This window comes from Lagopus muta, chromosome 2 (assembly GCF_023343835.1).
Source record: "Lagopus muta isolate bLagMut1 chromosome 2, bLagMut1 primary, whole genome shotgun sequence".
In the NCBI taxonomy this organism is placed as follows: Eukaryota; Metazoa; Chordata; class Aves; order Galliformes; family Phasianidae; genus Lagopus; species Lagopus muta.
Genome location: NC_064434.1, coordinates 79,562,949 through 79,590,899, shown reverse-complemented (window position 1 = coordinate 79,590,899; position 27,951 = coordinate 79,562,949). Strand labels below are relative to the sequence as shown.

Genomic DNA, 27,951 nt, shown 5'->3' with positions numbered 1-27,951 from the left:
GTAACAATTTATGTTAATGACTACCAAAGTGAAATATTTTTATAATCTGTACTATCTGTAATTTGCAGCAGAAAACACATGGCAGTGGCAGGCAGGCATGTGTATTTCTTACACATCCAGTTCAGTATTCCTACCTTCCTGAATCAAGCAAATACACAATGTTGATATCCTTGACAACTGGACTTGCTTTTTCTCCCTGCAAATGTATTTTCTACATTTTCCATGTCAGTGATGAGGGTCCTTCTCAGGATAGTTTTGGGCTGACAGATGTGCATAATTTTCTACCCTGTAAGTGAAAGGTGGCACCATTTCTGTCCTTATATAATATCTGTATGCAACTTCCACTGATCATTTCTCTTAAGAAGTGCTAATTAAGGGCCTCACATGAAAGGCTTATTAAATTATTAGGGTCATTATTGGTTCCATTTCTTTGATACTTATCTGAAAGCCACAAATCACAGCCTTTTATATGTACTGCTTGCATCAGAATTATCAGTTAATACTTACTGGTATGGACAGGAACAAAGGATTGGGATAAACCCATGTTACCTGGGAAATCAAATTAGTTTATAATGGTTTTTTGTTTGTTTTTTGCTTCTGTGAAATGCAAGCCCTGAATTTAGCCCCTTGAGCTGGCTAAGATGTTTTGGCTTTGGGAAAGAACCGACACTCTAAAATCTCTGGGCTGGCCATCTCTGTTTTAACGAAGCTTTGAAACCTTCAGCCCTTCAGAAAGGAAAAGATGTTTCCTTCTCCTGTGAATGGAAGTGGATATGTTTTCTAGCCCAGGTAGCTGTGCTCAGTGAGTTCTGCTAACAGAAATGTCACTGGATAAAGCCATAGCTTTGAGGTGAACCTAAATGAGAAAGTTTTGCAAACAACTAGATGATGCCTACAGTGAATTTTTTTCTAAAGTTTTGTGAAATAAGCTGGAAAGACTGCACTAATTTTTGTGAAGCCTAACACCTGAAAAACAAAACACACTCCTGTCTTCATGATCCCTTAGAGTAAGCAACAGCTTTTTACTCTAACTCCAAGGCAAAAACTCTGCTTTCGTTTGGCATTCATTGGTGACAGCAGGCATTCATTTATGTTCCTCCAGATGAGATTTTGTTTAAAGCATCATGTCTCTGTACACAATCAGATGGCCCAGGTTTGATTTCTGACCTAAGACTTTGCCCTTGATGGAAGAAAATGTCATTTGTTACTAGCTGAAGGATCTGTCGTGACATATTACAGGGTATTTAATCAGGAGGTGAGGATTCATGCTGTGAAGTCCTAGGAAGAAATCAAGGCACAAAACAATCCAGCTCACAGTGCAGAGGTTTCACGCGTTTATTAGAATAAGCTATAAATCTCCCAAATATAAATTCTAAATATTTTTGAGTGATCATCCCAGAGAAGTGTTTCACAGCATGAAAGGCAGATCTAAGTTCTTCTCACCAGTGCCACAGTAGATGTAGCCATATTGCTTGGTCTTTGGGACATGGTAGAATGTCAGTCCAAGCCACAGCAGACTTCTCAACACCACCACAGTGCATCCCTTCTCAAGCTGGACAGTCCAGGAGCCTGTAAGAGAGCATAGCTGATGTGTCACTGCAAATAAGAAAGACTGAATTCCTGGGGCAAGGGAGAGAAGGACTGCCCAACTATTAAACAGTACATGAGGCTGCATCAATATATTGGAGTTCCTAGCACCCAAAAAGAGGAAAATCAGACCAAAAACCTCAATGTCCTTTCTTCTTTTGGCAGTTCTGCATTACTGGCTGCATTTATTTCCAGGTGTCTGGTTTTGCACTAGCACAATCCTACAGCCCTAACAGTAGTGTCACATGGATCACAGGAAGGATCCCCTGGAGCTCCAGATTAGTATATTTTATCTCTAGGAGAGGCTGCTGCTTGGCTGCTGCTGAATGGGCAGCAGTTACTTGAGCAAGCCCTGCTACCTCTTTGGTCCAGCTACTAGCTGAATGGCAATCCTGTGAATATTTGCCCAGGTATGAAATTTCTTCTCAGACTCATAGCATTAGTAGTGGGAAGAAGAAGGCACCTCAGGGAAGACAGGAACTGACAAAGAAGAAGAAAAGAAAGCTAAAAGCAGGATGCTTCCTATCTCAGAAATTTACAGAAAACATTAATTCTCTTCACTCTTTTTTGGTTTCATCGTTGACAAGGATGTGCGTAGTAGGGGCAAAGAAATTAGTTTTGGCAATAATTTTGCCTTGGCTTTGCAGAGGAAAGTGTGAAAATGCAATTTCTACTGGATGCAAGGAGCTCTGAGCCACTGAATATTGTTTTGTGTTTGACACAACAGCCTAGGAACAATGCCAGAGGGAAAGGGGCTAGAGCACCAATTTGGATTCAGAGCTGGGTTAAGAAGCTTCCTGGAGAAGAAAGTAACATCTTCAGTGCCAAATGCCTAGATGCTGTAATATAGGGAAGAAGATTCCTGCTGAATCAACACTTAAAAGCAGAAGCAGCAGACCCAAACTGCAACTCCTGAAGCTATGTATGTGGTCTGCCAGCAGATGCAGAAAGTACATGCTGTTTGGCTTGCCTGGCAGTCAAAAAGCAGCAGCTAGCTGGGCACTCAGTGTTTGCATGTCTTCAGTCTTTTGCACATTTACAGTACATGTAGTCTCTTACACAACAGTTGATTTCTTGAAGGAGGAGGAACATGACCAGGGATGTTGAAAGCAAATGTATATATGATGTCTGCAGAATGACAAAGGAATAACACAATTCAAAATCCTGTAAGACCAGGTGTCATGAGTTGTTCCAAGCACCTGATACCTGTCCTCTTCATATTTCTGTTCTTTCCAGAAGTTTCTTGGACAAGACATTTTCCTGTCTTTCAGTAGGAAGTTCCACAGGTATGTTATATCGTAATATGCACAACATAATTCCTGTGTGATCTCTGACCTGGTATCCTTTCAAGTACCATGTTTAGTTACGTGCAGACCACAAATGAACCACAAGTACCCCTTCACCTTCTGTGACAGTCAGTGAACTTTCTGATAAACTAACTGTATGGAAGTACAAAGAAGATATTAACAGTCTTTAAAGACTTGGGAGATTTTTGCACTGAAGAGTTTACTTCTGACTCAGTTCCTTGTTTACACTACAGACAAACAACTGGAACCACCATAAAGCAAAGCACTCACTATTCAATACAGGGCAGGATCAGTACAGGTGTGTGGCATCTCTGCAAGTTACTACACTGTGGAAGAATTATTGTGCAGGTCTTACTTAAAACATGAATTAGTGTCTCTACAAACAGTTGTTTCATACAAGATAACCCCAAATCTCCCATGCAGCCTCTCCAGTGCCAGTCATTGGGAAACAAACCGCAATGGATCTTTGTCATAGCTGGAATAAATGCACACACTATGGTTCAGCCACTGAGATCACACATTATGACTGACTGAGTCTCCTACAAAATCCACAGGTACCTAAGCAACTTCACTACTTGAATGATGTGGAAGCCCAGGTGAAGAACACTTCCAGAACAAGGCAGATCATCCAGTGACTGAAGCCCATGACTGAAGTACTACAGCCATCTGCTGTCAAAGCAGAATCTTTCAAACAATTTCTTGAACTTTTCTTCTGCAGTTTTCAGCATTTGCTGTCAGCGCTAGCTAGACTACATTTGAGGGTGTTGGATAAGTGGAAAACAAATAGATCTGAATGTAATTGTGACAAATAACTTTCAATTTCTCCATGGAACACTGAACTGACTTTTCTTTCAGTGCAGAGTTTTTGCAGATTCAGCCTGCAGAAAAGATCTGCAGCCCTCCATCTAGATACTGGTGGTTCTTGCTGCAGCTTTACGTAGAGGCTTGTAGGGAGGACTGTAAACTGTTGAAAGACTTTCTCTGGCTATGGAATGGAGAACTCCCATTGTCTTTGACTCTGAACCAATCCTCCAAGAAGCAAGTCTGTCAAGGATAGGACTGTATCTTGCCTTGCTGAATGGTGAAAGCCCTTAGGGATCATCTAGTTTGCTAATGCCTCCCAATATAATGGAAGCATCCAGCACCTTCAGTACATGTGATAGCTTATGTACATGTGTATATGTGTTCATGTACACAGATGAGTGCTTCGCCCCAAACTATTTGTAGTCAAGAACAAAAAGAAATGCCTGGAGCATGACAAGTGGGGAAGGTGAGAGGGAAGACAGGGATGCTAATGCTCTCAGTTCCTACATTTGGGTTCGGGCTTTTTTGTTGGACAAATTCACAGAGAAGATATAGTAAATCAAGTTCTGCTTGATTAAATCCACTTATCTGTGCTCAGGGGAAATATAGTACATGAATCCATGATCTCCTCAGAACGTGTATCCAGTGTCACACAGGCTTATCAATCTCCCTGGAGTATTCAACAATTAACTCTGCTGATCAAAGGAACTTCCTATACCCCTTCAGACCTGGCAGAAATGGATAGATGTAATGGATGACAGCTTCATACACTTTTATGCTAGATCTCTGAAGGTTGTGATGGACAACTGCTTCATTTTCCTACCATCAAGCCACAATCTCTCAAAGGACTCAGATTTGTCATTTCATAAATACATGACCTTTAGGGAATAGTTATACTTCACAGCTTTTCTCTGATCCCTGATTCTGCATCTAGTTCTATGCAAATATGGGCAATAAAGTTTTACTGATGCTGCGCAAGTCTTCCTAAAATAAGGATCTGTGCAAAGCAAGCAGCATACTTGAGGCAATCCCAGCTAGACTACTGCAACATACTGAAAGAATGAGAAGTAAAGGCCTGAAGCTCTAATGCCATCTGCACTCAGATCCTGTTTTCAGCCACGATGGTGACCAGTCATTGAGCTAATATTTATTCTACAGAGCCAAACAGTAGCAGCAATGCCACCTTCCACCTTTTACTAAGCAGATCACTGGGAGATTTCTCTATTGCAGCTGTTCAGTATATTTTTCCAGACTGGACTTCTACAGTGCACAAAACTCATTCAGAAACTGTTGCCTTCCAAGAAGACATCACAATCAAATTCTGGAACCTGCCTTCTTTTTTTGGACCTTTTCTCTAAATGTTAGTTGAATTGCAGTCTGGTATCTCAGTACTGATTTTTTCCATACCACACCATGTTAGCTGCATTCAAAGAAAGAGTCTAGAAAACAAAGATATTTGAACTCAAAAGGGATGGAGTCATTCTCCATGAAAGATCCAAGACAATTGCATTCTCTTCCATCACAGCTCCAATCTCACAATCAATCTTTGAACATGATGCTTTGTCAGGACTACTTTTCTTGTAGGAGTTTTAAATAATGATGTCATAAATCACTCTAAAACTTTTAATCAATAGCTAATGAACAGTATAAAATAATAGCTTAAAATGAATACTCCTTTTTTCTCCTTCAAGGGAAAACTTTTGAAATGCATTCAGTAGCATGGTATTAAAAAGAATCAGGGGAATTATGAAAATTATATGCTTCATTTATCTTCTTTCTTTTTTTAAGCTTCCCTGCTATAATCAGTGGTTCTTACCATTTACTGAGTAAAATCATTACATAGGTAGGTGTAGGTCTGTATTAATATAATGAAGTGGGATGCAGGGTTCAAATCCTTTCTAACACTGGCATATTATTACCCCGTTTCAGGCAAACTGTGTCCTAATGTGAGACTGGGAAGCTCAGAACATCAATCTCTATGGCATACCAAGACATCTAGATAGAAGTCGTTAGGAATAAAAAAAAACATTAAATATGGAGTTTTTATTTGCATTGGAGGGAATACAACTAGAACTAATAGACGGCAAGTAAGAAGTGGCTTTCCTAGAGTTAAATACTCTAAATATAAGTTAAATACTTACATTTAGAGTTAAATACTGCCTTTAAATAGCATCTGGGTGTGAGGGTGCAGCCTGTCCCTAAACTAAGCAGCAGAGTTAACTTCACTTATGATGCAAAGCCTGATGAGGTGCAGGGAACTCCTAGAGGCCATTGCTGTCACACTAGAGATTTTTTCACAGCAGCACTGTTCCAGTAAGGTTTCTGTTCTTCAAAATATATTCTTTCAAAACAGCAAGTTAGTTCTTAAGCTGCACCCTGCAAATCTGAGACAGCCAAACACTGTTCTGAAACTATTGCCTGCTGCTGCTCCAGAAGGGAAGGGAGGGAGCTGCTGTGTGGGAGGAAAGAGCATGGGAAAAATATCTGCTGGAAGAAGATCTGGAGCTTCCTATTCCCCCTTCGGAGCAAGCTACAGCCTCCACCCCTCCAAACACAGGCAGGAATTCTGAGGAGTTCCTCACATCTTTCCCAAACAAGAAAGTGCTTTGAAGATCCTGATGCTCACCCAGTGTTAAACCACTGCCTTTTTTATGGCCCTTCAACAGCTGCCAGGACACCAGGGCTGAATTTCAAAAATCAACCTCCTTCTCAGCTTCTTCTTCCTTTGCAGTCGCCAATAGAAATCCCTGTCTCATCCCCCATGTCTGTCTCAGCTACGGGCTGAACCTTTTAATGCAGAGGCAAGAGGGTGCACGAAGCATCAGCTTTTAAATAAAAGCCTTTTAAGAGGCCTGTTTGCAGAAGAACTTTCCTGCTGTAACTGGTCCACTTTCAGTATGACCTCTCATAACTTTGCTGCTTTGGAGGTGACTCAGCAGAGCCTCATTTCAGAGTAGGCTTGAGAAGAAACAGCTCTAAAAGCTAGACAGCCTGACACGGGATTCCGTGTAGTGAAAGCTCACACTGGGTTGTAAAACTGACACTATCAATTCTTCAAAGAAGAAAACGTCTCAAGGGAAAAACAGCTACACCGTGGCCACACTTCCCACTATACACTGCTGCGAGAGCAGGTTATAATGTATCTTGCCACAGTCAATCTTGAGAGAGGGTGAAGTACTGAGTACTGGGTTACTGGACAAATAATAACACTTAGAGAAGGGGAACGTAACAATTTCCCTTTGCAAAAGCAGCTGCAGGTTGGCTGTGTGACCCTAGGCACTTAACTCTCACAAAGTTATGCTACAACTACAGGATTTAGCTTCTATTTCCCTCCAACTGAAAATCCTACACTGGGAAGAGCTTCCTACCTCTAATTTGCTGTCTGTAGGGAACAAAGTTTCATTGCAAAGCAGAGCAGCTGTAAGGAAAGGTCACTGTCCTCTGGCTCTCAACAAGTTTCCCCACACAGACGTTTCACGCACAGCCTAACAGCATAAGGACACATACAAGCACTATGTGGGGCACAAACTCCATGCCACTTACTGGCTGCAAACTAAATCTTCCATTTGCTTGACACACCACCTGCACCCCATATGTTAACACTGCTGTCAATATTTCCAGTTCCCCATGTAACTATTTAATAATAATTAAATAGAAACACAGACTGGTTGCATATTCACAACTATTTTAAAAAGCTACCAGAGCCAGAAAAGTGGAGCTTAGAAACAGTCAAACACTGCCAGGAGGCTGCTGCATCATCTTAATGGCTGCCACATCTTTGACACACAAATACAACCATTCCCAAACCTCAAAGGAAAATGATCTTACTCCATAGACTTTTTCTCTTCATTACCCTTCCCCACTTGGAACACCAATGCAGCACAAATGATTAAGATAGACCTAAGCCTTTTGGTTACACACGAAGTACCTCTTCCTGCTGACAAGGGGGATTCAGAGGTTGCAGCTTTGTCCCAGACTCCCAATATTCAGGTGCCTTATATAGGGTGAAATTTGGCCATACCTAGACATCTGACAGCAGTGCTGCTTAATTCAGCTGAAGCTGCCTCTGCCCTCAAACCTTTATTCCCACCTTCATAACCCCTTCCATCATAAAGACTGCAAAAGCATTTTATTTACTGCTCAGTGAAGCAGGTCAGGGAAACAATCTGGCTGCAAAATAGTGTAGTAAAAAAGTTATTTTTCCAGCTGGAACCTGGCTTCTCAGCCAGCAACACTGACAGAAAAGAAGGGACAATACACACATAAATGAGAAGCAAAGGATGGTAAGCACTGAAAAAGCTAACACAGAAGCACTGCGCATCTAATTACAGCCTCCTTTTTAGTGCCCTTATTTTGTCCATTAGTTCTAAATCCATTTGATAATTAGAACAGAACTAGAATCCTTTTCTGCTACCAGTTTTGTTTTGTTTTCTTACAATTTTGATGTTTAGAAAAAGATGTAGATTTAAAAGCATCCAGAATAGATTTGGAACGAACTGTACACTAGAGGAAACAGGAAGACAATATACAATCAAAACTTCTAAGGAGCAGGAAAAACTAATTCAAATCCCTTCTGTTAGGATTCTGACAACTGAAATACAGATCACTGTATCTCAAGTCTTCGGCAGTAAATTCAGAAATATCTCAGAGCAGCAAAGCACTCTCCTTCCACAGCACAGGTTTACGCTGGATCCCGTCACACACCATATATCTTGTTCAGCTGGTCGCTGTGGAAACGTTTTTGGAGCGTGCCAGGAGTCACGTAGCATCTACCTGGGGAGCCCCTGCATTAATCCGTCACCTTCGTGGACTTCTGTGAGCCCATTGGTTAGGAGGAAGAAAAAGAAGGAGTCTTTTGCTCCTCCCCTCTCTGAATGAAAGACGCTTCCTCTAAATCTTGCTACAGGATTTCAGGCTCAATACAGCTTCTTTGGGGCTTTTGTCACCAAACAAATGTGATGTCTTTGAAAGAAAGATTAACAGTTTGATGAAAGGATGCAATGGACAGCTTTGTTCTAGCCATCTTCCCCTAGAGCCTTCGGTCACTGTCACTTTCTTACCCAAAGGAGAATATCTGTCTGACTCTCAGAGGAGATTATGACCACCTTGTAAGATCCTGCCTCTCCTGATAACAAAGCACTGGCCACTTTGAGAAGGTGATAATGATGAACAGGGGCTGGATTAGGGGCAAAGAACCTCACATTGATCTCTGAATTCTGAGAGAACACAAAGCACTAAATGCTGGGATTCAGAATCCACTGAATGCTTAGAGCACATCCAATTCACTGTCCTGAAGGAGAGGCAAAACTGCAAATCCTGTCAGTCCCCAAGCTGTACTTCTTACCTCATCATCAAGTTAGCATGTCTAGTTAAAACGATTCCGGATGAAGAACGGATGGCACAGGTAATGGACAGTGGATGTTTTCACACTAGGCTAGATATGAATTCTGGCCCAAATTACCTGAAGAGTTTCTGAGAAGACTGTCCACAGCACAGGATATTTGTGTTAATATTAGAGCTAATTCTGAACACTAAAGATGGCCGAGCATCTTTTAGTACCTATAGTAGCTTAGAAACACGTGCATGCTACAATTGTACATGTACCTAAAGATCAACTGTCCCTCATCCTTTTCCATCAACACACAGCTACACACCTCTTCAGCATGCAGAATTCTAATCCATGTGATATTTGTTTATAGCAAAGCCAGGCAATGTCTATTGACTCTCTTCCTGCAGAAGTTCTTGCAGCCAAAGGAGCAGCAAACAGCAGAGGAAAGCCATATGCAATGCTGGCACCAATGTCAGCCAGTGCAGAGGTAGGAACTGCCATTCCTTATGTGGAGCCCCTTCAGAAATAGATCACTCTGAGCAAAAGCTGACCTGCTTAGGGCTCATTCTGACATCCAGTGACAAATGGACCATCCTAGGATTCCCCCTTCGTGTAATTTTTCATCATTATCTAGAAAAAAAATGGTTTAGTTCAAGGCTGACTGGTGCAGTGCTCAAAATACAGCTACTGGTTCAGAGGCTTTAGCAGCCTTTTCCTCCTTCAGTTCAGTAAGAAGTTCATCTCCTTTTCACATCCAGTGAACCAAGAACTGAAATAGAAACAGGGTGGGCAATGTTTTCTTTTACTGACGAGGAACAGACTTAAAATACAATCCCTGGAAAGTTGCTATAAAGACCGTGCTTCTGTCCTCATTATTTCACCGCAGCAGTCAGGAGAGTGAAAGACTTCACCACAGCACAGTTGATGGTCAGCCCTGATCCAGTATAAACTCACTCAAGGCCTCTGACTAAACAAGACCCCTGAAGTGATACAGACCTAGGACCCAAAAGTAGTGAATGCACTGCTTTATTACCAGTAGACATAAACCCAAAAGAAAACAGACTGCTTTCCAGAAATCAAGGCAGATCATTGACAGCCAACCTAAAGATATAATAGTAGCTGGCTCTGGAATCCCGCTGTGCTGCCACATGAGAGGTTTCAGACTGATACTGAACTCCTGAGCTGGCAGCACCCCACCTTTAGGGAAGGACAGTGTCTTGCTTTGCTCCCAGGTAACTTTCCTGGGTCACTGTGGGAGTGGTTTTAGTAATCACTGAAGGTTTCCCAGACCATACATTACTAGCAAAAATGATCAACGTCTCTACTTTTGGATGAGGCAAGAAACATGCTTATGTGTTTATGCATGTCCACTGCACACCTCTGGTTGTTGACAATACTCAGAATGCTTTTTTTTTTGGATGAGACAGGGTCTCTTCTTCATAGACAGTTCAGTATGTTTTTAGGCTTTACCCTCTCCCCATTCTGATCCTCTTCTTGGTGCTTTTCTTTCTCATTTTACTTTCCCGTGGTTTTCTTTCCTGCTCAACACTGACAATGCCGGCACCATAGTGCACCCTGCTGGAGCATAACGTCTACAGCTACCCTAGAATTATTTCTAGGGATGGCTGACTTCAGCTTTAACAGAGAAATCCAGGTACTAGCAAAAATAAAAACCATGATTTAATTAATAACTCAGTAAACCAGCTATTCAGTTCTGCTCCTACATCTGAAAATCACCAGCAGTTCTAATCCACACTCATCTATTATACTCCATCTGTACCAGTGTGTTATAAAGCTTGTTTGTCAACACCACTTGTTTATATATCAGGTAACTCCAAGCAACACCACTGCCCAGTTTCACAGATTCACTGAGCCTAAGGATCACATCTCCTAAAGGAAAAAGGATAGCTGGGAGCCACACTTAGTATTTTGGTTTACATTTTGGCTACCTCTTTTTTTGCCTTGCTAACGTGCAGCACAGTCTTCTCATTCACTATGGGTCTTTTCGTTTGGATTTCAGTGAGACAGTTTGAAAAGCCTTGTCCCCGTGTGGCTCTTGGCAAGCTAAGAAGTAAAGTGCTCTTGCTCTCAGCTTTCACAGAGCTGGGGAGGTGCTGCTTATTGTTAAGCAATGAAAGGGGAGGGCTCAGGTCACATCTGTGAAATGTTAGCGGAGAAGGGAGGCTGGGTGAAAGTAGGTGGCCAGCACAGCGCAGCACTTTGCTGGATTTTGCAAGGCCACTGGGGAGATAGGCAGCCATTTGTCTTAGAGCCCTGATAACAGGCCGACTTGCTCTCTGCTGGCTAGCTGGGGTTGTAAATACCTCTGCAGACACAGACTCTTCGAATGGCTGGAGACAGAGGCTGATAGGGGATTAATCGCCTGAGGGGGACGGTCCAAAAGGGAGTTAATTAGCTCTGTTAATGCATGGAGATAAAGCAGGTTCATGTCTCCTGGACCTCTTTTGCCCAGCATCTGGGCTTTTTGGGACAGCCAAAATGAAGCTACCAAAATGGCCCTTAAGAGTGGTCAAAAGAAATTCTCCCTCACTTAAAAACACAACCTCTCCATCTTCAAGGGCCCATTATGCCCTATCAGTTTTGCTAAACTGATAAAGAGCGTGCTAATGAAGCTCAGAGGACAGAAGGTTAGTGTTCTAACCCAGGCTACTGTTAAGGAAGTTTACAGAAAGGCTAGTGCCCGAAGTATTCAGTCAAGGAAATAGTCACAAATCACTTTGCCTGTAATGCTCTACGAGGAACACTCCAAAACCAGCACACTGTTGGGTGAAGAAATTAAATATTTTTTCCAGGCAATTCTCCCCCTCCTCTAGCTGAATCTTGAAGCACAGAGCAGATATGGCTCGCTATGATCCATTCTGCCATTATTTACCTTTTTTAGAACAATGCTATAAAACTTCTTCCTGCATTGGAGTCAGCAACTACATCTGAGGAAGTCTCAGCTCCTCGGTTCACCCTCCATGATGGGACAGTGATAAATGGGGAATCACCTCAATATTCTTTTAAGTGCACATAGTTCAGGAAGCAAAGTCAGATATATTCAGAGTCCTGTGCTTAGGGTCACCATCTCAAGAACCTACTGTCACCCATGTGTCCCTGACACTGGCATTGAAAAAGCCAAACACGGTTCTCCATAGCTGTCATCACATTTACAGCCAGGCATGCCAGGAAATCATCTGTTTTGGACACTTACATACCACTGGCCATCAAATTGAACTCAGTTATCACATCTGGGACTAGTAACTTACATTTTCATTTAGCTAGGACACATCTTGCTAGCAGGTAACCATCTCACTGGTTGGATTTCTACCAAATTTTTCCTTTCAATTTTTTTTTTTCTTGGCTATAATTTCCAGCTGCTGGTTCCTGTTAAGGTTTTCTCTGCTGTACTAAATAGAATTCAGTACCCAATACTTAAAATCCATTGAATATTTATGCAGTGTAACACAGTCATTCTCATGTTCTTTTCTGTGAGATAAACAGACTGAATTGTTTATGTCTCTCACCAGCCCCTGAATCATTCTGTGGCTCTTTTCTGCAGCCTCTCCAGTTTTGCAATGTGCAATAATACAGTCCTGATCCCACCAGTAATCTAGCAAAAGTAAAGTCACCTCCCAGTTCCTATTTGCTACACCCTTGTTTATACATCTGCAGATCATATTAGCCTTTCAGGTCTCAACATCAGACTGGGAGCTCACGTTTAGCAGGTTGTGCTTGGATTTCTCCTCTGAGCTACAGCTTCTCAAATACAATTCTCAAAGTCTGACTTGTGCTTCCTGCTCCTGGATATATGATTTTGTAGTTAGCTACATCAACATATACTTCATTGTAGTAAGCCAGGTTTGCCAGGTCACTGTAACTGTCCCACCTTTGTCATTACTCATCTCTCCAGCAGTCCCACGTTTCCAGCCCATACGCTGAAGAATATCAGCACTGACACTGGTCCCAGCTGAAGCCCCTTCTGTTCTCTGCCAGGAACACACCCATTCAGTGATTTCTGAATCACAACCAAATCAAAAGCAGTTTAGGCAGTACGTATGCAGTGCTGGAATTAATTAAAGGTTAGCATCAGAATTATGCCAGAAGCCTGCTGAGATAATACGTTCAGGAGTAACTCATTTGGCTCTGCCATTTTCCTTTTTTTGGCCCACAGTAAAGGTTACCTAATTATCTTCTCCCTTAGTCAGAAAACTGTCTGAAATGGTATTTGATTGTCTTCATTTGATACAAGTTCATATTTTTTGTTTCAATCTAAATACAAACACACACACACACAAAAAAAAAAACAACTGTTGAGCATTTCTGTTCTTCCACATTCTTATCAGCCATTTTACCATCACCATATAATGAAAGATACCAGTACTGTTATTCTGTTTTCTTTCCTCTCAATATACTCGAAAAATCCCTTCCTATAGTTTTCAAACTAGACAGCTATGGATTACTCCAGGTTATTCTTCTGGTTTCCTCTGTCATTTTCTACTTGTCATAAATTCCACTTATATAAATCATTAATTGTTTCCACCTTTCTGCATTTCCTTTTATACTGTTTTCAATTCTAATTCTTCTTTTTACATCACCAGTTACCAGTGAATTGGGTAGGCCTTCTGCCAAAAGTTGCTATTTCTTGACTGGAAGTCACAACTTTCTAATAAACTCTTCTCGAAGAAACTCTATTTCAACTTATTTTTTGTATCTACTTTTTTTTCTCCCCTTTTTCTCTCCTCTGACATAGTTCCCTTCTGCATCAGTGTTTAACAGCGCCCTGTTGGTCTTCCTTATTTCCATTTCAAAGTGTTCTGAGTTGGTAATCTGTCACAAACCTTCAAAGTCAACTTTTTTTCCTGAAGAGCAGTTCAAAAGTGTCTAAGAACTCAATTCTCTGTCCCCTATTTTACTTCCTCCCCAGCTTTCCATTCAATGCTAGTACCTTGGGCTTTATCCCATCCTTTTCCTACCTCCATACAGAATGTAGCACCGCCTGAGCAAGTACCACGATCACAGTAAATCATCCTTCCTCTTTCACTTTCCCCACCACGCCAGTGCGTGACAATTGACTACTGTTTCATTGCTACACAACATTAGGTCAAGTGAAAATGCTGTAGGCATGCTAGAAATTACTGCTGTTTGCTTTGCTATTATATTACTTACAAGCATATGTAAAACTGCCATAACTCTAGTTCCTGAAATGCTATTGCCCAGGCTGCTGAACTCCCTGCAATAGAAAAGACCATGCTGGCAGTGTGCCAGCAGCTCAAAGGCTACATCTAATTGTGCATAAATTTAAGCAGATTCTCTGCTTAGACTAGAGCAAACAAGCTTATCTTTAATGCAGACATATGGCCAGCAAAACCTACAGATCCCAGCATGCAACATTTTGGCCAGCTGGCCATTTGGATCAAAATGAAGCATTGCATGATCTGATACTGTGGTGACAGAAGATCACTATCACAGTCCCTCCATGTTCAAAAAATCCTGAGTCAGGCCACTCAAATTCATGATTTTTGCTTAAAGAACAGGAAATCTTAAAGGGGGGAAGCAGACTGAATTTGCTTTTAGGACGGTAGTGTTCACATTCTCCCACTTTTCTCTCCATTTATATATATATATATATATGTGTGTGTGTGTGTGTGTGTATAAATTATTATATATTTTTTAATTTTTTTAAATAAAAACTAAGTCACACAGTCACTTGCCTCAGGGAGCTGAGATACCACGAAAACCAGACAGACTCACAATATGATCAGGAGAGGACCAGCAACATATTCTGAACTCTTTAAGTACACTGATAACCACATAGATAGACAGACAGAATCTGGAACCTGCAATCACCAGAGATATTACTAATAAAGATAAGGGTGGCGGACAGTTTTGTTATAAAACTCCAGTTGTTGCAGTCTTGCACTAAACTCTTTGCTTTTATCATTGCATCCTTTATTCAATCTGGGTTTAACTTCCTTTCTTCCCACCTCACAGCTGTCATATAAAATCTTCTCTCTGCCTCCAACCTTCCATTCTGTAAGACACCTCTGCTCTCCAAAATGACACGCCATACATTTTATGACAGTTACCTCCTTGACATCTGTCACAGATGCTCAGTCTCCAATTAATAAAGAAAACTGTTCCAACAGAGTTGTTACTTTTAGACAGGGAAAATCAGCCTTTCATCCCTCAGTCCTGTTCTTTTGGTGTTTTAAGAGACTACTGGAATTCTAGCCAATAAAGGTTGGGAACACCACCAAGATGTCACTCACCAACTAGTCTACTTTTTAGATATATACACTGAGGGCAAAAACAATTCTGGTTTCAGGTCACAGTCTATTCTGGAATATTTGGGAACTCCTGCTTTGGTTCTGATAACAACTGTTCAAGAAACGGATCCCACCAGAAAAGGCAGGAAAAACCTTCAGATCAAAATGTGGGGATTTGCCAGAGCTGCAAACAACATGTCAAGAAATAGAAAAAGCATTGTCTGCTCTAGGTCAGGACTAACATGCACTGGCAGAGTTGGAAGAAAGTGATCCAAGAACCAGAGTTCAAAAGGCTTGCACTGCGACCAAGAATGAGAGACCTTGGCAGAGCTGTGCTGATAAAAATCAGTGCAAAGCCTGTGTCTGTCCCATGTTCTTTTTCTTTTCCATTATATTTTTGCAAGCAACCAATACTTCAGGCAACCTGAATGCTTGTTAAAGAGGTGGCTTAATCTTTTATTAACGTCAGAGCTCCTATCTGCATATGACAGAGTGCAATTAGAGAAGCTATATACTTTGCTGATCCTGTAATCAGTTCTTGTCTTATTTCCTTAGTCTGACAAGCTCGTCCCATCAATCCCCAGGTTCAATCTAAAAAGAGCAGGACAATACAGCCAGAACTGCAGAGGCACTATGATGAATCTTCTACTCTTCCATTAAGAAGCACTCAGCTACATTTGAGCTCAGGTAGTCTTTCACAGGTAACCTTTTTTGAGGAGACTGAGAACCACATTAAGAGTGACAGACTCCCAGGAAGAGGGCAAAGGTTCATGTTTATACAAACCTCAGGTTGCCACAAGAAGACAAACATGACAATGACGTGGCTGAGCCTTACTTTCCATCTGCCACTGGGTAAATAAAGCTACAAGTCAAATTTGATTTAAAGACTTCCACGAAACCACCATTTCCATGTCTTCATGACTTGCCAGTTGCCTTGTCCTTTTAACTAGATGGGAAACTGCACTGTGAGATCTCTGATCTTTAGAAGCTGCCATTCTTCATCACAGCTGAAGTTAAACCCAGCTCTCTGATGCAAATTAGCCTTCAGGATCTTAACCCTCAATGCCCATTTTCCAGTGGAAACAGAAAGCACTACAGATTCATCTACTGCTGCAGTGGCCTTAGGCCTGCAAATCTCACAAAAGTAAGGAGCACCCCTATCACAAATCCTAGGAAAAGAAAGAGGGGAAAATGTAAATAGTAACAGCACCTGCACTACCATATGAAACTGCAGCTAAGATTTTCTTAGTAAGTATCTAATAGTTAACTCCACTTGCAGTATTCTTTTCGGAGTCTAAAAGGGGCAACTCAGTGAGCCAGTATATGTAAAACATACGGTATCTCAGGACTATACCTCCAAGAAATGACACTACAGCAAGGACACTACCAGTAAGTTGGACAGTTCTCCTTTCAACACTGTTTATGGTCTGAACAGTCAAAAAATGCTCAGAATTCAGGCTGGAACTCACTACTTTCATTCTCCATTCTTTTTTTTTTTTTTTTTTTTTTTTTTTTTTTTTTTTTTTTTGGAGAAGGAAAGATTGGACAAATATATGTATATATTATTTATATATTGCCAGTCCTTACAGCCAATTCAGTCTAGCACAGGACAGTTACTATCCTACCCTGCTGCTCCGGGATAGAAATAAAATAGCAAGCAATGTCTGATTGTGACTCAACCTAGAGTCTTTTCTAGACAGAGGAGGTAGATGTACTTGTCCCAGCCCAAAAAGGCATCAAATCATCAAAAAGCAGTTAGAAACAAATAACAATTCAGCAGTTCAGTTCAGACATTCAGCAGTTCTGTACTTAAAAATGTACTACAGTAACAAGGAATGTAACTGCAGACCACATGGGATATATGAAGACTTACTCTCACTCTGAATGAGAAACTAGGTCCTATTTACTGCTCCAGAAGCAAAACAGTAACAGAAATCCAAACTGGTAACACTTCTTCAGAGAAAGATTCCACCAGAGGAATGTCTGAATGAGGTTTTCAGCACATGTATATTTAACAGCTGTCCAGAAGAGTAGAGATGTGATGTGACTATGTTTTTCCTTCTAAACTCTGTAATCCTGCTGGAGGACAGATTATACCCCAGTACAGCATTTCTAACAGTTTATCAAAATAAACTTTCGATCCAGTCTCTCAAGGATATAAACTTAGTGTTAATGAAAGCCCACTAAAGAAAAGAAGAGCAATATTGGGTGGGACAGGAGGTGTGAAATACTTCCTGCCATGTGAATTCCCTGTCAGAGGTGGAGTTATCTCCACACATAGGGACACCTCTGTCACAGGCTTTACTGAGGTCAGGAGGTGACATAGCACTAAGCCAAGAGCAGGGGAGTGCTGGTCATTCGACCGGTAGTGAGGATGTGACAGCCCTGGTACTCTTACTATTTCAAGTGTTTATAATTGCCTGAAGAAGGAACTAAGTGCAATATTTAGGAAAGATAATGTTCCTTTACAGATTACAGGAGCTTCCTCTAAGCATACCAACTGTACTGTAATTCACGCTTCGTCTCCAACGGTATTTCTCAGACTATGCAGACCACCTTCCCCTTTCATTGTATCTCCTGATTTTGCTGCCTTTACCTTGTGGGACATCATATTCCAGAGAGTCCAGAAAGTCAGTGGATGGGTCCAAGTCAGCCTTTTCCAGAAGAGTTTTATTCTTCAAGTGAACAGGCTCAGTAAAATGGAAATAGGAACTTAATTTTTTTGCCTCCGTCAAGGAAAGACCTGCAAACAGCCATTCCTCACCATTAATACAGCGTGCAGGGCTGCAGAACATTGCATCACAGACTGTCATATTGTTTCTCTAATGCCTGCAGCATTCTGCAGCAACCTATGACAGGACAGTCATAGGTTTTCCCCAGTTGACTCCCTAGTGCATTGCAAACCATGTTAATTGTGGTCTCAGATAAGTAATGGGTTCTGAGTCACGATCAACTCTGTGCCCATTTGTTACATCCCATTGTGCAGATGGAGAATTAAGTGCAGGTGTAATTGCTAAGCACCCACATAAGCTATACATGGACAAATGAAAGTACAGGTTTATTGACTCAGATTCTACTCCCACCTTCCAGTTGAATTGCACACCTGAACATTAATGATTTTATTCACCGCTCTATGAGGTGAATCACAATTGCAGGGGTGGCATTGGTCTGTCTCTTCCCTATTCATCTTACCCAGGGAAAAAAATAAAGCTGAAATCAAAATATCAGCTAGACACAGAGAAAAACTGATCTTCTTCTACAGCCTTTATAATCAAAGTACAGCTGATCCTGATACAGACAATGAAAATTTACCTTCAAAGCTTCTGTTTTCATGCACAGACCCAAGAGGAGTCTTCGTAAGTGCACGTCGGGGGATGATACCAACTGCTCTGTCTATCTGTTCTATCGTAGCTACAAGGCGATTCTCCTCCTTGATTGTGAGCTTTAGAAAAAAAAAAAAAAAAGAAGGCAAATTTTAAAGGCAGGGCTTTCCTTGATGATGTTTCTGAAAATAAAGTTGATGTGACAACAGAAACCAAAACAGATTCAGCTTGGAGCCCAACGGCACCACAAGGATCATCATAAATCAGACATTATTTTCATAAGATATGACAAGATATCTTGCTAGCTAGGAACAGTCTAGACTCACCAGAAAATTAACTGTCCCTCCCTTCATTCATCCATTCCTCCCTCTCAGATAAATTACTTGAATAGCTTATTTATCATACTTAGTATGAATGGGTACCTGCAGTTCCTGCATAATGCTTCAGGATCTGTACCAATTGCACATAATAAAGCATAAAGGAGAAATAGTATTTCTCAGACACATCTAAAGGAATAACTGAAGGCAGAGTTCAATCAAGAATCTGTTGCAATGACAGAAAACAGGAAACTGTATGTTCCACCTGATGTGAATAGGGAGATTGCTGAGGGTACACATCTTGGAAGGAGCATTCTGAGAACTAAGAAGAAGCCTCACAGAATCACAGAATGGCCAGGGTTGGAAGGGATCTCAAGGATCATGAATCTCCAACCCCCCTGCCACATGCAGGGCCACCAATCTCCATGTTTAATGCTAAACCAGCCTCAGAAACAGCCTCTCTAAATAGGAGCTACAGACTCCCACAGATCCTCATTTTCCTAACTTTTAGGGTAGCAGTCTGTGGTGTCCAGCTGAAAGCACACAGGATCTGAGGAAAGAGCTGCCCCTCAGTGGGAGATTTTGTCAGCTGGGACACAAATGCCAATTACGCACGAGTGGAATCAGGCCATTTCTGTCACCCACCAGCTGTTCATGACAAATGAGGAGCAGTCTGTTTGGTGCGAGGGATACAACTGCAGCAAAGAGAGCTGGGAAGCGTTTTGCTGTATTTACCTCCTTACCCTCATCCAGGAAATTTTCGTCATCTTCTGCGTTTACCTCGGCGTACTCGTACTCAAAAGACGGATCCCCCTGGAAGCGGCCCTTCAGCAGCTCGGCCTGTTCCACCATCTCCTCGGTCGCCGGCGGCAGGAGGCTCCACTCCGCACAGTTCAAGCTGTCAGCCACGGACCCGTGAGACACGGAGCGCAGCCCTCGGGGCACGGCCAGGCTCCCCAACCCCAGCCCCCTTATTCCGAGCCTCCTCGTCCCCCACGCCGCCATCCCGCCTCCCGGGGCCTCGCAGACCTCCCCGTTCCCCGCGCTCCCCTCCGAGCACCTGCGGAGCACCTGTAGAGGCGGCTGCGAGGCGCAGCGAGGTCGGGGCCCAGCCCCTGCGCGATGTAGTAGGTGCCGCGCACGCCCTGGATGCAGCCCCAGAACCAGACCCTCTCGAAGCGGTAGTCGCGCTGCAGGAGCAGCAGCGAGGCCTGCAGCGCCGCCCGATTCTCCAGGCTCAGCCCCGTGTCCCCGCTGGCCGCCAGCTGCAGCGCGGCGGGCAGCGCGGCCGCCTCCATTGCCAACGCGTCGCCGTTGCCGGGCGACCGTCGTTCGGGCGGGACTTCCGCTGGCGATGAACGTCAATCAAAGACGGAGCCTGAGCGACTCCTCCCCGCTGCCATGGAAACGGCGTGGCCGACGCTGGTGGAAAATGGCGGCGGACACTGGGGAGCCTTAGTGAGCAGGCCGCGACCGGAGAGAAAGTGGGCTCTAGGAGCCTGGGCTGGTCTCGGCAAGCAGGCAGGCGTGGCTGCGGTGCCACTCCCGGCTGTATGGTCCCGTGTAACCATAACCCTGTTCACAACCCGGGGATCCTGACAAGCAGCGCATTAGGAATGCTGGCAGGGGTGGGCAGGATTGCTTTGGTGGTGTGCCGTTCCTCCATTTCGAGAGGCCAGAACACAAAGGTACATCAGAAAACTGGAGGACGTTTCAGTTGCATTGCACCTTAGCTGGGATACCACCATACCCTCATTTCTGTTGGAAACGTTAGCAGAAAATACATCTGCATCTCACTACATAGCATCATTTTTATTGACCTCCTTACTCAGCTCATGTACGTCTGTAAGTCAGTGGCTTATGCTCTCATTTCTAGATGACAGTGCTCGTATCGCTGTGTGGGGGCCTATTTTGCTGAATCACACCCAGACAGACATTCAAGAAATAGCTCCCGCCATGCAAATCGTGCAGACCAGCTTAATACAAACTGCAGTAAATAAATAATGAGGTCATGCAGCAGCTTAGACAAATAAAATTTGTTTGATGTCTTAAGAAAGTTTAAAATTTTATATGCACGTTATATAAATATATGTATACACACAAATATCTAAATCCATTGTCACATCGTAAATTCTTGGAGTTGTTTTTCATCCATTTCCTGCTCACATCTAAGGAAAGCACAGCTCTTGGGACTGCTTTCTGGAACAGTTGTCACCTGCTTGTCTGTCAAGTGTGATGTTTAATGACCTACCAGCATGCAATCCGACCCATTTGTTTTACTTAGGTCTCAGAAAAAGCAACTTGCATTCCTGAAGGTTAACCGCCTCTCTTTAACGTGAATCATGCAGAGCATGCAGGAGTGACCACAAACTTTTTGTCCAAACTTTTGCTGTCACCTACCACCATGCCTTAGCCTGATTTTCCCTATGGGAACAGACATTTTCAATCATTGTAAACTCATTTAATCACAAATGTCTCTAGAACCATTTGTTACACTAATATTTTTTTATATGGCTGGCTGGCTGGCCAGTAACCACTAGAACTGCAAGCCAAACTCATTTCATACACGTCAGAGAGGCAAAATGAGACATAATGAATTTCTGCCACTGTCAACCACAATTGGATTCAAAACATATGCTAGTAGCTAAGAGGCTCTTCAGCTTGTTATGGACCTTCTAAGCCACCCAGTCTCCAGTCTTTGCCTGTCCTGACTGAAGATTATCAAAAAGGAAATCTTTAGCTTAAGGAAATTCTTCCTGGTTCAGTAAAGTCTGGAGGGTAACTGTATTCTGCCTTGCTTTGTCTTGACCCCAATTACTAAACACTGATAAGCATCGGGAAGTAAGTGGTTGTATTATTTAACAAATGAAAGGTCAAAAGCGCTGCTATTCAGCAAGGTCAGAGGTTACCATCACTGTTATTAAACAGTTTGAAAGCAGTTCTCCCATCAGTTGCCATCCCAGGTTCAAACAAGCAGCGCAACAATCTGGCAGCCAGGAGAGAAGAAAATAGGTACCAGGCATCATTCAGCTTGGCTCAGGTCAGGCAGCTTTCCACTGATAACCTCCTTCATTGAGGGAAGGTGCTGTATTCCAGTAGTGCGCAGCAGTCTCCCATTGGAGCACTGAGCTCTCCTGCCATTGAGCAGACCAGGCATCTATGTACTCGTGTGCCAAACTGCTTCAGCTCCTCCCTCGTCTACTCTGCAGTGCAGCTCTTCAGCTATAGCTGGCACCCTTTTGGCTGAGAAATCAAACTTGGGTTCCCTTGATTCAGATGGAGCTGGAAATACACAGGAAGATTATTCCTCCCAGCTGTGTTGAATATAAAATGTTTTTCCTCCCATTTACCTCAAAACTTAGGCTGTCTCTGGCTTCAGAAACCTTGTGGCTTTGAGTTGTTCCTTTGCATGTAAGTCACTGCTGTGATTTCATCACTGTATAAGGCAAATAGATTAGTAAAAGACAGCAAACAAGAAAACAAAGTATGGAGTCTTTCTTAGGAAGGAAGACATAAGAGATGACTGACTAAAGGAAAGGAGATTTTGGATGACAATCATTTGGAGATGCTCCAAGAGCTGCGAAGTGAAACCCTGAGCTATGCTGAGCATAAAATACGGCACTGGAGATAGTCAGCAGTTTAACAGCAATAGAAGGCACCAGGGGTGTCCTTACTTTTTTCTAACAATGGCTCTTCCCCCTGTTTTTGAGATTGTACTAAATATGGCAAGTCTCTGGGAATACTCTGAGTGGAAACTATTCAAAGAAAATAGATGTAGGTCTTTTGGCTTGTCAAATCCTAATGCCATTTTCTCCGTTAATGAGACTGGAGCTCTCTGCTCAGTCTAGTTGGAGAGGAAGGAGTGAAGGCTGCAGCTCAACCACATCTGGAATCACTGCAGAAGCATCCTCAGTAAAAAGTTAACAATAAATTGGGCCAGTAGGTCAGGATGGGAACAGCTGCACGGAGATAAAGAGGAAGTCTATGGGATGACTGTTATAAGCTTTCCCTAGAGATTCTCTTTGGTATAATCTTGGACAGGCAATACGCCCCCCAAAAATGGTTATCCTGCAGTAGTCAGGTTGAGATGGAAATGAGAGACAACAGCTTTGTTGTATTTGTGACATGAAGTTTTCTGTCTATCAGGTTAATTTCATCACTTCCCTAGTAAGCATCTGTCTTCTTGACTGCTCTGGCACATGGTACAGGTAAAGTGTTTCCTGGGTAAAAGCACCGATGTGCTGATTACCTCATTACCTGTGCATCACATAAGTAGGTATGATTCTTCCAGCTGACATTAACTGGACACACACAGCTTTTGTTGTACCCAGTGAAGTGAGGTGCAGCTCTTTTACCTTGTCCCACCAGGCTGACAGTCGAACTGCGTAAATCTGAGAAGGAAAATGCTGTTGAGGAAGCTTGGGTAGAGAAAAATATCACAGTGAGAATCTGGCATGGAACTATAGGTCATGATTGTAGTTGGAATACAGGAGAATTTAATGCATTTTTGAAATATCCACATTTCAAGCTACCCTTCATCCTACTATCCTGGTATAAGGAGTTAATACACTCACAAGAGCTAACACATGATTTATTTTTTTAGATATCCTAAGCAAAGATAGACCTTGTATGAACAACTACCAAATAGTTTTTGTGGTTCCTGGGTTGCAGTCTGCTGCTCTGGTCTTTACAATTTCAGTTTTTAGGACTCATCATCTCTTCACCACAAGCTGCAGTTGCTACAGTGAAGATAGTGGCAGGGACCTTAACGATTTAGGCTTTTTGGAGTCAGGACCAAGACCATATATTCCAGAGAGAAGGGAATCAGTAGCCATCAGCAAACACAGTCTTGATATAACCAAGTTTAATCAACCTGTCTTTGGAATAAAGGTCAACAAGTCTGCAGCTTGCAGGTGGCTCCAGATAGAGCTACTCCAGTAATTTAGCACAGAGACAACAAAGACCTGGGTGATTGTGAAAAAAAGCAAACAAGCATTTGGCAAGCTGACAGTGAGAAGAACGCTTCTGGCCTACTGTCTGAGAACTTGGGCCAGAGTAGGGAACTGAATCTGGCTGGACTCTGGGATCAGCAATATTTACTAGGCAGATTTCATTAACTGAAGTTTTCAGAAAACACGCTTCTAGTAAGCTTTGCTTTTGTTTAGGCAGTGCTTTTTTCCAGTTGGAGATGTATGCATTTCTCCCTTTGTCTGATAGTAAAGGCCAGTGACCTTTCTTCTTGTCACTATCTGTAGTGCTATTTCCAATGCTTTTTTTTTTTTTTTTTTTTTTTTTTTTTTTTCCCCTCGGGAAAGGCCTTTCCAATCCAAAATTTCTACCCAGTCTCAGGCACCTGCTTAGAACTATTAAGCTTTAAAAATGCACAGGAGCTCGGGAGCAGCTCAGATGGGGTTGGCGGCTTCGGATTGTTTTCTGCAGCTTGAATCTGGACTTCCCTCCTGGAGAGGTGCTTGCATTCCTGTCTGTGTGGCACTGACTCTTGCCAGTATAGCTCAGCCATCCCCTCAGTAAGTCCTCTGCATTTGTGTGCGTTCGCTCTTTCCACCTGCTGCCGAGTAACTCGGAACAACCCAGCTGCATTGTGCTGACACTTTTGTGTGGTTTCTTTTCCCAGGAATAGAGTCTAGCCAGGTAAATTATCTCTGAAAGGGGAAGGAAAAGAGGGTTCCTGCTCAGCATCTGCTGCAGAATCTGATCTCCTGCTGTCTTCCCCTCCATGTGCAGCGTGTAGGCCTCCATCCAACTGAGCCTTGCAGTTGAACTAACAAAGGGGGGGGTTCTTCCTTTTTACTGCAGTACTGAAAAAAATGTTCTTTTTGTTCACAAGAAAATGTTACTCCTCTGAAATTTCCAACTGTTCTTTCCTGCCTGTGTTCGCTTCTGGGCAGAGACAGAAGAAATCTGAGATGACCCAGGAGAGGGAACAGCAGAGGCTTCTGCCTAAACTGTTTGAACAGCTAATACCCTTTCCAAATACTAGCACCTGGCAATCCTTTAATGACTTGAATAGTGTTTTAGGTAGACTAAATATCTCCTTTCAGAAACAAAAACCAATTATTATTATTTATTTATCTGTCTTATTCTTTACAAGCAGTTAGAAAGTAACCCTTTCCTGTGTTATGTTTCTGCTCTCATTTTGGATGTCGTGAGGCCAAAGTGTGCTCTCATTACATCTGACTCAGTAACTGTATTAGTGCAGAGAATGCAGATTTACATCACATTTTCAAAGAGCAGAATTTGTCCCTATTCATTTAATAAAAACTTAGATACACACTGCCCATTCAGAAGTGAATTATATATGAAAATATTCAAATGTTACATGGATACGTGCTTCCAACTTAGCTATTGAAAAGTGAAGTAAGTGTATGTAACTGGGAGGGGAAGGTTTATCATTGATAGAAGTTATAGACCTCTCTGTAAAATGTATTTTATCCTCTCTGCTGGGAAATTGCTTTAATTGACAGAACATTTATTGACATTTCTATATTGACAGAGTTAGAAGATAGAAGATTTTTTCTCTCATCTGATTGGACTCCTACTTGCTCTAAAGAGGGAATGCAGGCTGTATTTCTGTTAGGAAGGAAGGAAGACTAAATCAGTTTTATTAACCTGATCTAGTGTCATAATCCTTTGAAATTTATTTCCCACCTCTCTCCTTCTTTCCTTGACCTCTTTATCATTATGTGGATCATTCCCAAAACCCAATTAAGCCTACAGATATGTAATTCATAGGCTTGAGTCACACACTTGTGCTTGCAAAATCCAGTCTCTCCTGGTTTGATCTCTTTTCCAGTTCTCTGACCTTTAAAGAAATGATAAAATATATAGGGAAGAAAAAAAACAGAACAAACAAGCAAATTTAAAGGTCTTCTTTTATGTGAGCCACTTATACCTGTAAACTTCAAGAACGGGGAGTCACTCTGGGTTTGTTTGCACATAGCAGAATTAATCATTCCTCCAGCCACATTTATGATCTTTAGTTTGCACTGAAATACAAATAATATCACATGTAACAATGGAAGCCACCCATTTTGCATTCCTGCAGCAACTGTTTTATTTGCCTTTGTTTCTACCTGCTTCTATCACAGATTTTCCCATAGTGCAGGGACTTTGTCACTGTCCAGTCAGAGCTGGTCATTCTAGATCTATGCCAAGGAAATTTTCTTAATGAAAAGGAGAAAAACCATGTTCTTCAACCCCACATTGTGAGTCTATCAATGTACCAGCACAGTGCTATGCTACTGGAAAACAGGGTGGGTATCGCATATTCAGTTGTTTAGGCTTTATAGCCAGCCACAGGACAATTACATACTGACAACAACTTTTGAAGTGTAGAGGTGCATCTGAACTGTGAGGCCTGGGACTATTTTCAGAGGCTTCAGATCCTGCTTCCTTATCAGGGTACAGTCTGAATGTATTGCTATCCATCCTCTCCTTTCTCCCCTTCCTGACATTCTCCTTGGTTTCCACTGTAAAGGAAATGGAGATTAAGGGCAGGGAAGTGAGTGGTGTGGTGAACTCCTGTTTTAAACAGTTGCAGTGTCTCTTATGCTCCACCTTAAACTAGTACAAACACATCACAAAACTCAACTTGGCACAGCAGAATCACTGTGAAATGGGCTGTCACCAGAGATATATAACCTGGCTTACCAACTTCTGAACAATTGAGACATGCAGACTTGGAATGCTTTTGAACCAAATTTCTTTACCCAGAAAATCACCATGATGCAACCTTGAGCACTGTTGTAGTTTTTTATTTTAGAGCTACCACTATGAGGAGGGATGAGTTGAGATATAATCATTTTGGGAAATAACTGTTCAGGTCAGTACTGACTGATCTGGATGTCTAGTTCTAAGACTTCAGTTTGTCTCTGTGTATAAACACTCAATCAATTACAAAATACAAACAATTTAATGTTTCTTTTTCATTTGACCACAGCTTTATTTTTGCCCGTTAGCCCAGAATTACATGTTGGCAGTCTGAGATCATTTGTCTTTGAAGTGACAGACCACAGCTGTATGTACTTGCATGAGAATAGACTGCCAATTTCAGAATATTATCCACTTGGTATAAGCAGAAATAGAAGCTCAGGTAAGCTGCTACTTGTATGGCTGAATGGTTGGAAGACTCATACTGTGGAAAGAAAGAAAAAGGAAGGGAGGAAGGGAGGAAGAAGGGAGGAAGAAAAAGGAAGGGAGCAAAAGATAAAAGAAGCTGTACCTTAGTTAAAATACAGAAGCTGCTGGTCGAAGCACAGGTCTGGCAGAAGCCAGTGGCAAGGTTTCCATTTATTTTACTGGATCAGGATGTCATCTGTAGATTGCATTGAGTGCATTGAGGAGTCAGTGAACAACAGTAGCAGAAATGGCAGTAAAATAATTGTGGTAAGGTGGAATATGTCTCTCGGTGTTTTACATGGAGGAACAAAATTATAAACCTACAATATAAACCTAGTGAGAAAGTCGAAAATGGTTACGAAGTGGTTACATCCTCTGAAAAAGAGCTGGAAGATAAAATCATGGGAAGTGATTAGAGTATGACCTGGGGAACAGTCATTAGGAGTACCACTCTCCCAAAGAAAGCTGACAGCTGTTCCGCATTATGGACCACAGCTGGTCCACAGTATGGACTCCTGAGGGTAGAGATGCCTCACAAATTATTTGTCAGAGCAAAACAGCATAGTTCAAGCTCCCAGAGGATTTCTGAATACAGTTATATAACAATGCCAAAGTCCATGGAACTGATTGCTCAAGTCAGCAGTAACCTTGGCTAATGACTGGCTGCTTTGTATACTCTGGAAATTCTACCCTCCAAACACGCGTAGATTTCATATCTACCAAGAGCAGAGCAGCCCCTCAGTTCCTTCAGTCTGTAGCGACAACATCAAGGCACTCGTTCCTACCCTGCCTACATTAAGAATTTTATTTGTGAGACTACAGCCAACAATATTTTTTTTCCTGGTGTTAAACAGCACCTCTTTGGGTGCTATGAAC

The 27,951-nt window shown here is 42.2% G+C and overlaps 1 protein-coding gene across 1 annotated transcript; it reads right to left on the bottom strand.

Annotated features, from left to right (window-relative positions):
• Positions 1–19: 19 nt before the first annotated feature.
• Positions 20–20,254, bottom strand: RSPH9 (radial spoke head component 9). Its single transcript, XM_048936508.1, has 5 exons — positions 20,008–20,254; positions 19,672–19,834; positions 18,609–18,738; positions 17,893–18,039; positions 20–1,569 (listed from the first exon to the last, which is right to left on the bottom strand). The coding sequence occupies exons 1-5, from the start codon at positions 20,232–20,234 to the stop codon at positions 1,409–1,411; spliced, it is 828 nt and encodes a 275-aa protein (XP_048792465.1). The 5' UTR covers positions 20,235–20,254; the 3' UTR covers positions 20–1,408.
• Positions 20,255–27,951: the final 7,697 nt, after the last annotated feature.